Source organism: Hyperolius riggenbachi, chromosome 1 (assembly GCF_040937935.1).
Source record: "Hyperolius riggenbachi isolate aHypRig1 chromosome 1, aHypRig1.pri, whole genome shotgun sequence".
Taxonomy (NCBI): Eukaryota; Metazoa; Chordata; class Amphibia; order Anura; family Hyperoliidae; genus Hyperolius; species Hyperolius riggenbachi.
In genome coordinates, this window is record NC_090646.1 from 398,067,708 (window position 1) to 398,082,108 (window position 14,401).

General features: G+C 42.8%; 1 protein-coding gene across 1 annotated transcript in view; it reads left to right on the plus strand.

The window, feature by feature from the left end:
• The window catches only part of PSIP1 (PC4 and SRSF1 interacting protein 1), a 71,149-nt gene that overhangs the window by 44,295 nt on the left and 12,453 nt on the right, over nt 1–14,401 (plus strand). Inside the window, exons 10-11 of the mRNA XM_068234842.1 lie at nt 4,289–4,404; nt 6,315–6,370. Of these exons, the coding sequence (XP_068090943.1) occupies nt 4,289–4,404; nt 6,315–6,370 (172 nt within the window). The remainder of the gene's footprint in view (nt 1–4,288; nt 4,405–6,314; nt 6,371–14,401) is intronic.

The following is a 14,401-nucleotide window of genomic DNA, read 5'->3' on the forward strand; positions in this document are numbered from 1 at the left end:
TAAATAATTTGAATTAGAAAAAAGGTTTGGTTTGGATCCGCTTTAACCAGGGCTGTGGAGTCGGAGTCGTGGAGTCGGAGTCGTGGAGTCGGGCAATTTTGGGTGCCTGGAGTCGGAGTCGTGAAAAAATGCACCGACTCCGACTCCGACGCCTAATGAATTTGTAACTGTAATTAAAATAGAAAATATGATAAAATGTTCTATTTCTCAGACAATAGTCATTAAAAATAATGTATATATACAGTATATATACAGTAATAGCTGTGCTTAGTCCACAAAAATGAAATAAACCAATCAAAATTAGTTACTTGTGCTGCTTCAATAAAGCAGTCCCCGTATTTTTAAGGTCAGATATACATATCTGATTGTGACTGTATATATGATGTGTACACAGGAATCTCTTACAGTATATATACTAAATAACATCTATGCTGTTAGAATAAAGCCTGATGTGTAGCCGTGTTACTAATAGAGATGGTCAATGAGATGGAAATAATTCTGCACTGATGCTGATTTATGCAAATGTATGCACTCCCTTTGCTGATGAAATCAAATAATTTGATATGTTGTTAAAAGTTGGTTTGGTGACTACAAATTAAAGGGTACCTGAGACGGATGAAAAGTAAAGTTTTATACATACCTTGGGCTTCCTCCAGCCCCCTTCAGGCTAATCAGTCCCTCGCTGTCCTCCACCACCCGGATCTTCTGCTATGAGTCCTGGTAATTCAGCCAGTCAGCACTGTCCGGCCGCATGCCGCTCCCACAGCCAGGAACATTCTGCACCTGCGCAATAGTGCTGCACAGGTGTAGTATGCTCCTGGTGGCGGAGTGTGTGCATGCGCACTACGCCCGACTGGCTCATGTACCTGGACTCCTAGCAGAAGATCCAGGTGCTGGAGGAGGACAACGAGGGACTGATTATCCTGAAGGTGGCTGGAGGAAGCCCCAGGTATGTATAAAACTTTAATTTCATCTGTCTCAGGTTTACTTTGTTACACAGTAGTACTATACTCTACATATGCACTCCCCACAGAGCTGCAGGGAATCCACTGAGAATGCTGTGCACATTGAACACAGAGGTGTTGTCTGTCACCCATAAACCTTGTTCAGATTGTGCATGAAGAATGTGTAATAGAGGAAGAATCTCCTCATTCCCCTGCAGAGTACCTGCACATCATTCTTACATGTACCCACACTTACATTGCCTAGGGCCTGATAGATGTTCTTTGTTCCGGTTTGTACCTTTTACAAGTACTCTTACCAAGGACTAGTTTTAGTCTAAAGGGAATAAATATAGTAGTCTACATATCCTTCTCACTTCAGTTGTCTTGTAAAATTCCTAAGCGTTGGCAGTTAAGAGACGAATTTCATGTTACATACTTTTAATCAACAAAATTGTAATATGCAAATTAGAGGAGTCGGAGTCGGTGGAATCCTAAACTGAGGAGTCGGAGTCGGTGGATTTTTGGACCGACTCCACAGCCCTGGCTTTAACTAAGCTTTGCATTCTTGCTAGCATTGGGGTGCACGTGTACAGCGGAAGTGATGCTGCAAAGGCGACATGACTTTAAAAGTTCAGCTTGGGGTTTAATGCTCGATGCACACCGTGCGTTCCCGCACTGGATGCGCTGCTCGATTTCCGGCCGCTCGATTATTTCCGAGCGCATTTCGATGATAGGTCGATTTACATGTAAAATATGCCAAATTGACTTAACGATCCATCGAAACGCGAATCGGAAATGTCGGAAATCGAGTTGATGCGAATGGACGGGAATCGAAAGTCCCGAACAAGTCAGCACCGTCTTCAGTAGAAAAAATATTTAGCTCTTAATAAAATAACATGTCAAGCATCTATCAGCTGATAGATGCTTGACATCGTGTTATTTTATTAATAAAGAGCTAAATATTTTTTCTACTGAAGACGGTGCTGACTCATTTGGGACTTTTGTTGCTGGTATGGTCTGATGTGCACAGACCATAGGAGTCATAGCACGTCTGACATTTTCTCTCCTATTGGTGCTTGCTACACACTGTGGAGTTAAATGGATGGGAATCGAGCGGCTCATCGAGTGCGGGAACAGCATTTGGGAATGGATGTGACGGTTTTTCTGGTGCCTAATGTATGCATTTTTGGGGCACAGTTTTTCATTTTCGAATCCTAGCCTGGGAAAGCACCATCTGCACGGAGTTTGCATGTTCTCCCTGTGTCTGCGTGGGTTTCTTCCAACATCCCCAAAAAATTCAGATAAGGTAATTGGCTTCCCCAAAATTGTCCCTAGACTATATAATGAACATATCAAAGAAACAAAAGGAAAAAGGGGATCCTCTAACAAACCGCACCACCACAACAATATAAAAGGTATAGAAAAAAACTTTAATCATTGACACAGAGTAGAATAAAAACACTTAAAAACAATATGAGCAGGGGTATATTATAGTAATACATATAAACATAAACCTATGATGAACACCTGCTACAATAATGAATGACCATAAAAAGACCAAAGATAAAGGCTCCAATTTAAGACCAATAGTGTGAAACGATCTAGCAGTGAGAAAAGGCTGGAAAAGAAATGATGAAAAAATGGGAAGGAAACCCCGTGATGAGGACTGAAACACTTGGCAGCAGTAAAGGATGAAAGCGTTTCTATATTGTTGTGGTGGTGCGGTTTGTTAGAAGATCCCCTTTTCCTTCAGTTTCTTTGGTGTACTGCTATTGGATCCTTTCTGCACTCCACTAGCAGAATATATTAGATTACATTTCGGTGTTATTGCTTTATTGATAATCATTTATGGATGGTGCTTATGTAAAGATTGGATTAGGAGTTCCTCTGCAGGACAGTTAGTGAGAAGACCATATTCTTTGTACAGTGCTGTCGAGATGTCAGCACTATACAAAGACTGAGGCCAGAAACCCACTAGGAGCAATTTCTTATCGCTCAAGTGGGATGACACCCATAGCATTACATTAGCAAGAGTTTTCAAATCGCAAATTGCTCAGAAAACCGCTCCTAGTGGGTTTCTGGCCGAATGATTTTATGTGCAGAGAGCCTCTAAGCTCATACAAATTCCACCCATGCCCATTCCCGATCTTCTTGTGATTCACTTCATTGCTTTGTTGTTCAAAAAGTGAAGTAAGCCTCAGATACTGTATTACCTGTATAAAAATCCCCTGTAGTTTAAAACGTGTGCAGGAATTTTTTTTTTTTTTTTTTTTAATTGAGGATTTTTCGTATCTGTGCAGGGCTGTGGAGTCAGTACAAAAATCATCCAACTCCGACGACTCAGTTTATGAAACTACCGACTCCGGGTACCCAAAATTACTCCCAACTCCACAGCCCTGTATCTGTGTACTTTAATTTTCTCCTCCCCATTCCCCAAGTATTATATTTAAAGAGAAACCATGACCAAGAATTGAACTTCATCCCAATCAGTAGCTGATACCCACTTTCCCATGAGAAATCTTTTCCTTTTTACAATCTGATCATCAGGGGGCTCTGCATGTCTGATATTGTGGTGAAACAGTGTGACCGTACTATGGTCCTGATAGTTTCCTGTCTGTTAACCTCCTTGCATTGTGGGAAATAACAGCTGTTTACAGCTGGGTCCAACTGCCAAAAAAGCAAGTAGCATCTCCTTCCACTGACATCACCTGCCAGCAGTAAAAATGTCACCATGTGGTAAATATCAGAATGGTTTTACAATGGAAAAACATTGACTAAATAATTTATACATAATTATTGTAAAAATGAAGCTCTTGTTAGTTAATTTCACTGGAGTTCCTCTTTAGAGTACCAGGTACAAAATTAAATACTTGCCGAAAGAGAGGGAAGCCTATTGAGGCTTCCCTCCCTGTTCTGAAGTCTCCCGTTGCTGAGCGCAGCCCCGCAGAAGATTAGCGATAATGCATTGTCCCTAATTCAATCAGGGCCGCGCAGCTCTTTTTCCTCTAGCATGGCCACGCAATAGCCAACCCAGCCCACCCACGCATGCGTAGTAAGCCAGAGCCACCGGCTCTGTGGTACTGCGCACGAGCTGGCGGGCTCGCACAGCCACTACACGGCTCCGCTTGAGGAAGAGCTGTGCAGCCCCAATGCAGAGTGGAGCTACGCTCAGCAATGGGGGGCTTCAGATCAGAGAGGGAAGCCTCCAATAGGATCCTGAGGCTTCCCTCTTAACGTATCGATCTGTTTTTGTGATCCCACGCTTCAGCTCAGGATCACTTTAAGCCTTTATGATCTGTTTGATCCTCATTTGTTTGTTTTTTTTTTTTTTTTGTTTTTTACAGAAAGTCAAAGCTGCAAAGCCTCCTCAAGTTGCTCAGAAACGTGGCCCAAAGCCTCTGCATGAAAAGGAAGTTCCTGATAAGAAAAGAAAACTAGATGATGTGGCAGAAGCGGAGAGGTGAAAGTTGGTCTTATTGTATTTGGAATTTTGAAGTTGTGAATCTTTATTCTATGTACTCCTTTTCTAACTTTACATACCACCTTGCAGAACATGTGGATAACAGGCTGGCCTGTTATGGAAGGAAGCTAAGAACTTCATAGTAGATCTCTAGACTATTTGCCTCATTCAAGCCGTAGCTTTCTAGGACTGAATGGTGTAAAAATTCCATTCCCAGAGAGGAATGGGCAGGTACAAAGATTTATCACCTGGCTTCAGCTGTCCTTAATGCTGGGTACACAATGAGACTTTCTGGCCGATTTATTGTCAGATCGATTAATTCCAACATGTTTGCTTTCCAAGCATTTTCCAATCGATTTCCGTGCACTTTAATAGGAAACCGATCAGAAAATGCAAATCAAACATGTTGGAAATAATCAATTTGACAGTAAATTGGCCAGAAAATCTCAGTGTGTACCCAGCATAAGTGTTATCAGAAGACTGCAGTGTGTCATCTAGAAATATCCTAAGGCGAGGTTCACAGTGAGAGATGTATTGCTTTCCCTGTGACAAAAACAGTATGAAAAGCGGCACCAAATTTATCCACGCATTGCGTTGCATACAGTCCATGAACAGTATGCCCATGCCTCACTGTACTATTAATGCGGGCATTATGCAGTAAACATACTGCATGCAGTGTGGTAGTGCACTCCATCACTGCAGGGGCCGAACTGTGAACGCCACATTGCTTTTGCTTGCAGTGCAACATTCTGTGTTGCAGCTGTTACGACGCACCGCGATGGCCCACTGTAAACCTAGCCTTATATGTCATGCAGTGATTGGCTCTCTTGTATTTCACATAGGTAAATGTGATCCCCAAACAGTCAGGCCTAGTTACACTGTTGTATTGCTCTGTGTTTTACAGAAACGCATGGCACCTGTATTGCAGAGAGGTGACCCCATTCAGTATGTTGATTGGTACAGAACTGTATCGCACACAGAAATGTAAGCTGCAGTTTGTTAGATTGACGTGAGTGCAAGGCTCTAGAGCTTTGCACTGCAGAGAATAGTATACAGCTTATTGAGGTCGGGAGAGAGAGTAGATAGCTGATAGAATCTAAGATGTTGCCTAATCTCAAGTGGAGCAATATGACATGGCTGAAAACATGTAGATGTTGATCAGTTACCAAACCTAGCTAGTGTGTAATTAGCTTAAAGGAAACTGACCTGAGAAAGATGTGGAGGCTGCCATATTTGTTTCCTTTTGAACAATGCACATTGCTTGGCTGCTCTGCGTATTCTATGTCTCTAATACTTTTAGCCACAAACACTGAATAAGCATGCAGATCAGATGTCTAACTTAAAGGGAACCTGAGGAATAAAAGACAAGTTTCATTTACCTGGGGCTTCCCCCAGCCACCTGCAGATATCCTGTGCCTGTCTCAAACCAATCCTCCAGTCCCCCACAGGCAGCTAGTTGTTTTCGGCGACATACATAGCACAGCACGTGTACTGCGCCCGCACAGGATGGCCACGGCGGCGGGAGCACGATTCGGTACTCGCGTGGCCAGAGCCTCACAGACGCACTGCTGAAAACGCTGCCTGTGGGGAATCGGTGGATCGGTTTGAGATTGCACAGGATATCTGCAGGGGGCTGGAGGAAGCCCCAGACAGACTATTATATTCCTCAGGTTCACTTTAAATTTGATTGCATTTGCTATATGCTTGTTTCAGGTGTGGGATTTAGACACTAATGCATGCAAATTCAGCAGGGCAGCCAGGCAACTGGTATTGTTTTTACGAAAATAAATGTAGCAGCCTCCTCCCTCTCAGGTCAGTTGTCCTTTGATACAGAGGTACCGGTTTGGAGCCCATTGGTTAGAAAAAAAAGTTAGCCATGTGGTCTTGATTATTTTATTTACTTTTTGCAGTCACATTAAGGAAGAAACTAAAAAAGCAGATGTTCGAAAATTTGACAAGAAAAAAGGTTTGCACTATTTTTTTTCATTTTTTTTGTTGCATATGTATAATATATAATTGCCGGCAGTTTTATGTGCTACCCACTTATTATACGCCATAGAATTCTTAACATATTTTCCTATAGCCTGTAGGGATGATCAATGAGATGCAAATATTTCTCCTTGCATTCAAATTTAATGTAAAGTATATGTGGCTTGAAATTGGATGAATCAGAATAACTTCCTGTTAATTTTTATTGGTCCTACATGCAATGAGAAATTATTTGCATCTCGTTAATCATTTCTAATTTGTTGCCACTACCTCTGCCATATACACTTTGTCCCATTAATGATTAAACTTCCAGAATTTTATTTACCAGTGTGTTTGCCATAGTTAGCAGCTACAAAATAAGCTTTTCACATGGGCATTCAATGCACAAGTTAAAAATAAAATTTGACCTTGGATTTGAATGGCATTTATATAACTTAACGTACATTGGGCATGATTCACAAAGCTTTTGTTTTCACATTATCTATGTTACATTTTTAAGCTCCCAAAGAGCAAAAATATAATGTAATGTAAGAAACTAACTTTGAGTGATTTATTATGCTTGTAAATGTCCTGAAAGGTTATTTTTATTAAGTGATTAAGTCATGTTTGAGAAGTTTTGGGAATAGAGCCCAGTGGGTTGTCTTAACCACTTGGCTGCCCGGGGACATTATATCTACGCACCTTTAAACTTAATTTCCGCGGCTGGGGAGTAGATATACGTATCCCCACCGCCGCTGTCTGTGCTCACGCTTGATTATGCACTGCGCTCATGCTTGATCGTGACCTGCGCTCATTCACGTCGCCACCCGCTGGCCCGGGGATCAATAAATGGCAACGCAGTTCCCTGTAGCAATGATCGGCCGCTCGATTATTCTGAAAAACAAAAAAAAAAAATTTCAATAAGTCTTTTTTTACATTTAAAATTAACCCTTTCCCTCCTACACTCCCCAAGGTACCCAAACATTTTTTGGTACCTTGTAACTGTCAAGAGGGTATAGTACTGTTTTTTTGTTTTTTTTTTAAATTATGGGCTTGTAAATAGTGATGGACGCAAAACTGAAAAAAATGCACCTTTTATTTCTAAATTATGTCCCTATCACATTGTGATGGGCACCTCATTTAAATGGTGTAATAACTGGTACAAAAGGGCAAATTATGTGAATTTTAATTACCGTAGCATGCATTATTTAAAAACAATAATGGGCGAAAATGTATGACTTTTTTTCCAATTTTTTACTTTTTCTCCAATTAAAAAACATTTAGAATAAAATAATTCTGGGCATAATGTACCACTCAAATAAAACCTAATTGGTGGCGGAAAAAAACAAGATATAGTTCATTTCATTGTAATAAGTAGTAGGAAGGAGTAGAAAGCTCAAAAAGCAGCACCACACTATGTAAGGTGTCAAAAAATTCAATTGCATTTTATTTCAATATATTACTATCCGATAACAGAATGAAAAACATCTAAAAACGACCATCCATAAGCTATATATATATATATATATATATATATATATATATATATATATATATATATATATATATATATATATATATATATATACTATATCTCATCATGATAGTATACATAAACATCCAAGTATCAATATAAATGACAATAGATCTGAGTCAGTGTGAGGTGCTCAATATGCTGAGCACAACAACACTCTATGAACCCGGGTTCAATACTTCCTGATACTAGTGCAAAATATCAATGTGAATAATCATTAAAGTGCATAAGTGCAAAAAAATTATAAAACATATGAAAAAACATTTGAAAAACAGACCATAATTGTCCATAAAGAAGGACTAATACTATATATACCACAGTAGTAATCAAGTGCAAGGTGAGCAGTGACAGACAGGGTAAAGCATATAGAAGTGTATGTCAGGAGGGTATACTTAGCCGGTAATAGGTGACCCAGAACGAGTGGAAGCAAGGGAGGGAGCCCTCGGTGGACTACTCCACCGGTTTCGCTGCCGTCACGCCGCTTTATCAAAGAGTGCGAGGGATCTCCAGATGCTTTAACCACTTGAGGACCACAGTCTTTCTACCCCTTAAGGACCGGCCACTTTTTTTCCATTCAGACCACTGCAGCTTTCACGGTTTATTGCTCGCTCATACAACCTACCACCTAAATGAATTTTGGCTCCTTTTCTTGTCACTAATAAAGCTTTCTTTTGGTGCTATTTGATTGCTCCTGCGATTTTTACTTTTTATTATATTCATCAAAAAAGACATGAATTTTGGCAAAAAAATGATTTTTTTAACTTTCTGTGCTGACAATTTTCAAAAAAAGTAAAATTTCTGTATACATGCAGCGCGAAAAATGTGGACAAACATGTTTTTGATTAAAAAAAAAACCATTCAGTGTATATTTATTGGTTTGGGTAAAAGTTATAGCGTTTACAAACTATGGTGCAAAAAGTGAATTTTGCCATTTTCAAGCATCTATGACTTTTCTGACCCCCTGTCATGTTTCATGAGGGGCTAGAATTCCAGGATAGTATAAATACCCCCCAAATGACCCCATTTTGGAAAGAAGACATCCCAAAGTATTCACTGAGAGGCATAGTGAGTTCATAGAAGATATTATTTTTTGTCACAAGTAAGCGGAAAATGACACTTTGTGACAAAAAAAAAGAAAAAAAAAAAGAATCCATTTCTTCTAACTTGCGACAAAAAAAAATGAAATCTGCCACGGACTCACCATGCCCCTCTCTGAATACCTTGAAGTGTCTACTTTCCAAAATGGGGTCATTTGTGGGGTGTGTTTACTGTCCTCGCATTTTGGGGGGTGCTAATTTGTAAGCACCCCTGTAAAGCCTAAAGGTGCTCATTGGACTTTGGGCCCCTTAGCGCAGTTAGGCTGCAAAAAAGTGCCACACATGTGGTATTGCCGTACTCAAGAGAAGTAGTAGAATGTGTTTTGGGGTGTATTTTTACACATACCCATGCTGGGTGGGAGAAATATCTCTGTAAATGACAATTTTTTCATTTGTTTTACACACAATTGTCCATTTACAGAGTTATTTCTCCCACCCAGCATGGGTATGTGTAAAAATACACCCCAAAACATTGTACTACTTCTCCCGAGTATGGCAATACCACATGTGTGGCACTTTTTTGCACCCTAACTGCGCTAAAGGGCCCAAAGTCCAATGAGTACCTTTAGGATTTCACAGGTCATTTTGCGGAATTTGATTTCCAGACTACTCACGGTTTAGGGCCCCTAAAATGCCAGGGCAGTATAGGAACCCCACAAATGACCCCATTTTAGAAAGAAGACACCCCAAGGTATTCCGTTAGGAGTATGGTGAGTTCATAGAAGATTTTATTTTTTGTCAAAAGTTAGTGGAAAATGACACTTTGTGAAAAAAACAATAAAAATCAATTTTCCGCTAACTTTTGACAAAAAATAAAATCTTCTATGAACTCACCATACTCCTAACGGAATACCTTTGGGTGTCTTCTTTCTAGAATGGGGTCATTTGTGGGGTTACTATACTGCCCTGGCATTTTAGGGGCCCTAAACCGTGAGGAGTAGTCTTGAAACCAAATGTCGCAAAATGACCTGTGAAATCCTAAAGGTACTCATTGGACTTTGGGCCCCTTAGCGTACTTAGGGTGTAAAAAAGTGCCACACATGTGGTACCGCCGTACTCAGGAGAAGTAGTATAATGTGTTTTGGGGTGTATTTTTACACATACCCATGCTAAGTGGGAGAAATATCTCTGTAAATGACAATTGTTTGATTTGTTTTACACACAATTGACCATTTACATAGAAATTTCTCCCACCCAGCATGGGTATGTGTAAAAATACACCCCAAAACACATTATACTACTTTTCCTGAGTACGGCGGTACCACATGTGTGACACTTTTTTGCAGCCTAGGTGCGCTAAGGGGCCCAACGTCCTATTCACGGGTCATTTTGAGGCATTTGTTTTCTAGACTACTCCTCGTGGTTTAGGGCCCCTAAAATGCCAGGGCAGTATAGGAACCCCACAAGTGACCCCATTTTAGAAAGAAGACACCCCAAGGTATTCCGTTAGGTGTATGGCGAGTTCATAGAAGATTTTATTTTTTGTCACAAGTTAGTGAAAAATGACACTGTGAAAAAAACCCAATAAAAATCAATTTCCGCTAACTTTTGACAAAAAATAAAATCTTCTATGAACTCGTCATACACCGAACAGAATACCTTGGGGTGTCTTTTTTTCTAAAATGGTGTCACTTGTGGGGTTCCTATACCGCCCTGGCATTTTACGGGCCCAAAACCGTGAGTAGTCTGGAAACCAAATGTCTCAAAATGACTGTTCAGGGGTATAAGCATCTGCAAATTTTGATGACAGGTGGTCTATGAGGGGGCGAATTTTGTGGAACCGGTCATAAGCAGGGTGGCCTTTTAGATGACAGGTTGTATTGGGCCTGATCTGATGGATAGGAGTGCTAGGGGGGTGACAGGAGGTGATTGATGGGTGTCTCAGGGGGTGGTTAGAGGGGAAAATAGATGCAATCAATGCACTGGGGAGGTGATCGGAAGGGGGTCTGAGGGGGATCTGAGGGTTTGGCCGAGTGATCAGGAGCCCACACGGGGCAAATTAGGGCCTGATCTGATGGGTAGGTGTGCTAGGGGGTGACAGGAGGTGATTGATGGGTGTCTCAAGGTGTGTATAGAGGGGGGAATAGATGCAAGCAATGCACTGGCGAGGTGATCAGGGCTGGGGTCTGAGGGCATTCTGAGGGTGTGGGCGGGTGATTGAGTGCCCTAGGGGCAGATAGGGGTCTAATCTGATAGGTAGCAGTGACAGGGGGTGATTGATGGGTAATTAGTGGGTGTTTAGGGTAGAGAACAGATGTGAACACTGCACTTGGGAGGTGATCGGACGTCGGATCTGCGGGCGATCTATTGGTGTGGGTGGGTGATCAGATTGCCCGCAAGGGGCAGGTTAGGGGCTGATTGATGGGTGGCAGTGACAGCGGGTGATTGATGGGTGGCAGTGACAGGGGGTGATTGATGGGTGATTGACAGGTGATTGACAGGTGATCAGTGGGTTATTACAGGGAAGGACAGATGTAAATAATGCCCTGGCAAATTGATAAGGGGGGGTCTGAGGGCAATCTGAGCGTGTAGGCGGGTGATTGGGTGCCCGCAAGGGGCAGATTAGGGTCTGATCTGATGGGTAACAGTGACAGGTGGTGATAGGGGGTGATTGATGGGTAATTAGTGGGTGTTTAGAGGAGAGAATAGATGGAAACACTGCGCTTGGGTGGTGATCTGATGTCGGATCTGCGGGCGATCTATTGGTGTGGGTGGGTGATCAGTTTGCCTGCAAGGGCGGGTTAGGGGCTGATTGTTGGGTGGTAGAGACAGGGGGTGATTGATGGGTGATAGGTGATTGGCAGGTGATTGACAGGTGATCAGTGGGTTATTACAGGGAAGGACAGATGTAATTAATGCACTGGTGAATTGATAAGGTGGGGGGGGGGTCTGAGGGCAATCTGAGCGTGTGGGCGGGTGATTGGGTGCCCGCAAGGGGCAGCTTAGGGTCTGATCTGATAGGTAACAGTGACAGGTGGTGATAGGGGGTGATTGATGGGTGATTGATGGGTAATTAGTGGGTGTTTAGAGAAGATAACAGATGTAAACAATACATTTGGGAGGTAATCTGACGGCGGGTTTGCGGGCGATCTAATGGTGTGGGTGGGTGATCAGATTGCCCGCAAGGGGCAGGTTAGGGGCTGATTGATGGGTGGCAGTGACAGGGGGTGATTGATGGGTGATAGGTGATTGGCAGGTGATCAGTGGGTTATTACAGGGAAGAACAGATGTAATTAATGCACTGGCGAATTGATAAGGGGGGGTCAGAGGGCAATCTGAGCGTGTTGGCGGGTGATTGGGTGCCCGCAAGGGGCAGATTAGGGTCTGATCTGATAGGTAAAAGTGACAGGTGGTGATAGGGGGTGATTGATGGGTAATTAGTGGGTGTTTAGAGGAGAGAATAGATGTAAACAATGGATTTGGGAGGTGATCTGATGTCGGATCTGCGGGCGATCTAATGGTGTGGGTGGGTGATCAGATTGCCCGCAAGGGGCAGGTTAGGGGCTGATTGATGGGTGGCAGTGACAGGGGGTGATTGATGGGTGATAGGTGATTGGCAGGTGATCAGTGGGTTATTACAGGGAAGAACAGATGTAATTAATGCACTGGCGAATTGATAAGGGGGGGTCAGAGGGCAATCTGAGCGTGTTGGCGGGTGATTGGGTGCCCGCAAGGGGCAGATTAGGGTCTGATCTGATAGGTAAAAGTGACAGGTGGTGATAGGGGGTGATTGATGGGTAATTAGTGGGTGTTTAGAGGAGAGAATAGATGTAAACAATGGATTTGGGAGGTGATCTGATGTCGGATCTGCGGGCGATCTAATGGTGTGGGTGGGTGATCAGATTGCCCGCAAGGGGCAGGTTAGGGGCTGATTGTTGGGTGGCAGTGACAGGGGGTGATTGATGGGTGATTGATGGGTGATTGACGGGTGATTGACAGGTTATCAGGGAAGATAGATGCATACAGTACACAGGGGGGGGGGTCTGGGGAGAATCTGAGGGGTGGGGGGGTGATCAGGAGGGGGCAGGGGGCAGGGGGGGGGATAAAAAAAAAATAGCGTTGACAGATAGTGACAGGGAGTGATTGATGGGTTATTAGGGGGGTGATTGGGTGCAAACAGGGGTCTGGGGGGTGGGCAGGGGGGGGTCTGAGGGGTGCTGTGGGCGATCAGTGGGCGGGGGGGGGGCAGATCAGTGTGTTTGGGTGCAGACTAGGGTGGCTGCAGCCTGCCCTGGTGGTCCCTCGGACACTGGGATCACCAGGGCAGGAGGCAGCCTGTATAATACACTTTGTATACATTACAAAGTGTATTATACACTTTGTAGCGGCGATCGCGGGGTTAACATCCCGCCGGCGCTTCCGTATGGCCGGCGGGATGTTACGGCGGGTGGGCGGAGCCAGTTGCCGGGGGAAGCGCGCGTCATCAATGACGCGATCGCTCCCCCGGCATGCCTAAAGGACGCGCCGCCTGAAGGCGTATTGCGGTCCTTTAGGCGTCCACTTTGCCGCCGCCCATGGGCTGTGGGCGGTCGGCAAGTGGTTAATGATTATTCACATTGATATTTTGCACTAGTATCAGGAAGTATTGAACCCGGGTTCATAGAGTGTTGTTGTGCTCAGCATATTGAGCACCTCACACTGACTGAGATCTATTGTCATTTATATTGATACTTGGATGTTTATGTATACTATCATGATGTTATAGAATATATATATATATATATCTCTTATGGATGGTCGTTTTTAGATGTTTTTCATTCTGTTATCGGATAGTAATATATTGAAATATACCTCTCACTTGCATATTAAATCAGTAATTCTAGGTACTGTATGTCTTTAAAATGAACAACCATTTATGGACTTCAGTTATTTATAAAGTATACGTCACGATGCAGGCAATCATCTGCATGGTGGCATTTGTTCCCAGTGTGCGTTTCTTCACTTTCTGATGTTTGTTTAAGTTTAACTTAAGACAGCTTCAAGCTGTGTGGCAGATGTATAGCTGTGATATTAGGATTTATCCTCTAAGGACCTATTTCCTCTACATGCGGATTCCGCATGTTAATTTCTTCATCAAAAATGCAACACGTTAGTGAACTGAGCTATTTCTATTCAATGCAAATTTTTGGACGCGATGCAAAATCTTCTGGATTGTATGCAGCATTTTTCTGCATTTGGTTGGGATCTGGTTGTGAATCGTGGCTAATGTAAGGCAATGGGGTTGCATATAATCCGTTACAAATGCAGAAATTAGCGTTGTGAATGCGGATTACCCAGCAAACACACGTGACGTAGTGTTCCTGGGCAGTTTTTAAATCGCAATGTGTATTTTCGCATAAAAACTGATGCGGATTTCCGTACGCAATTTGATGTTTGATAGTGCAACATGCATTAGGGC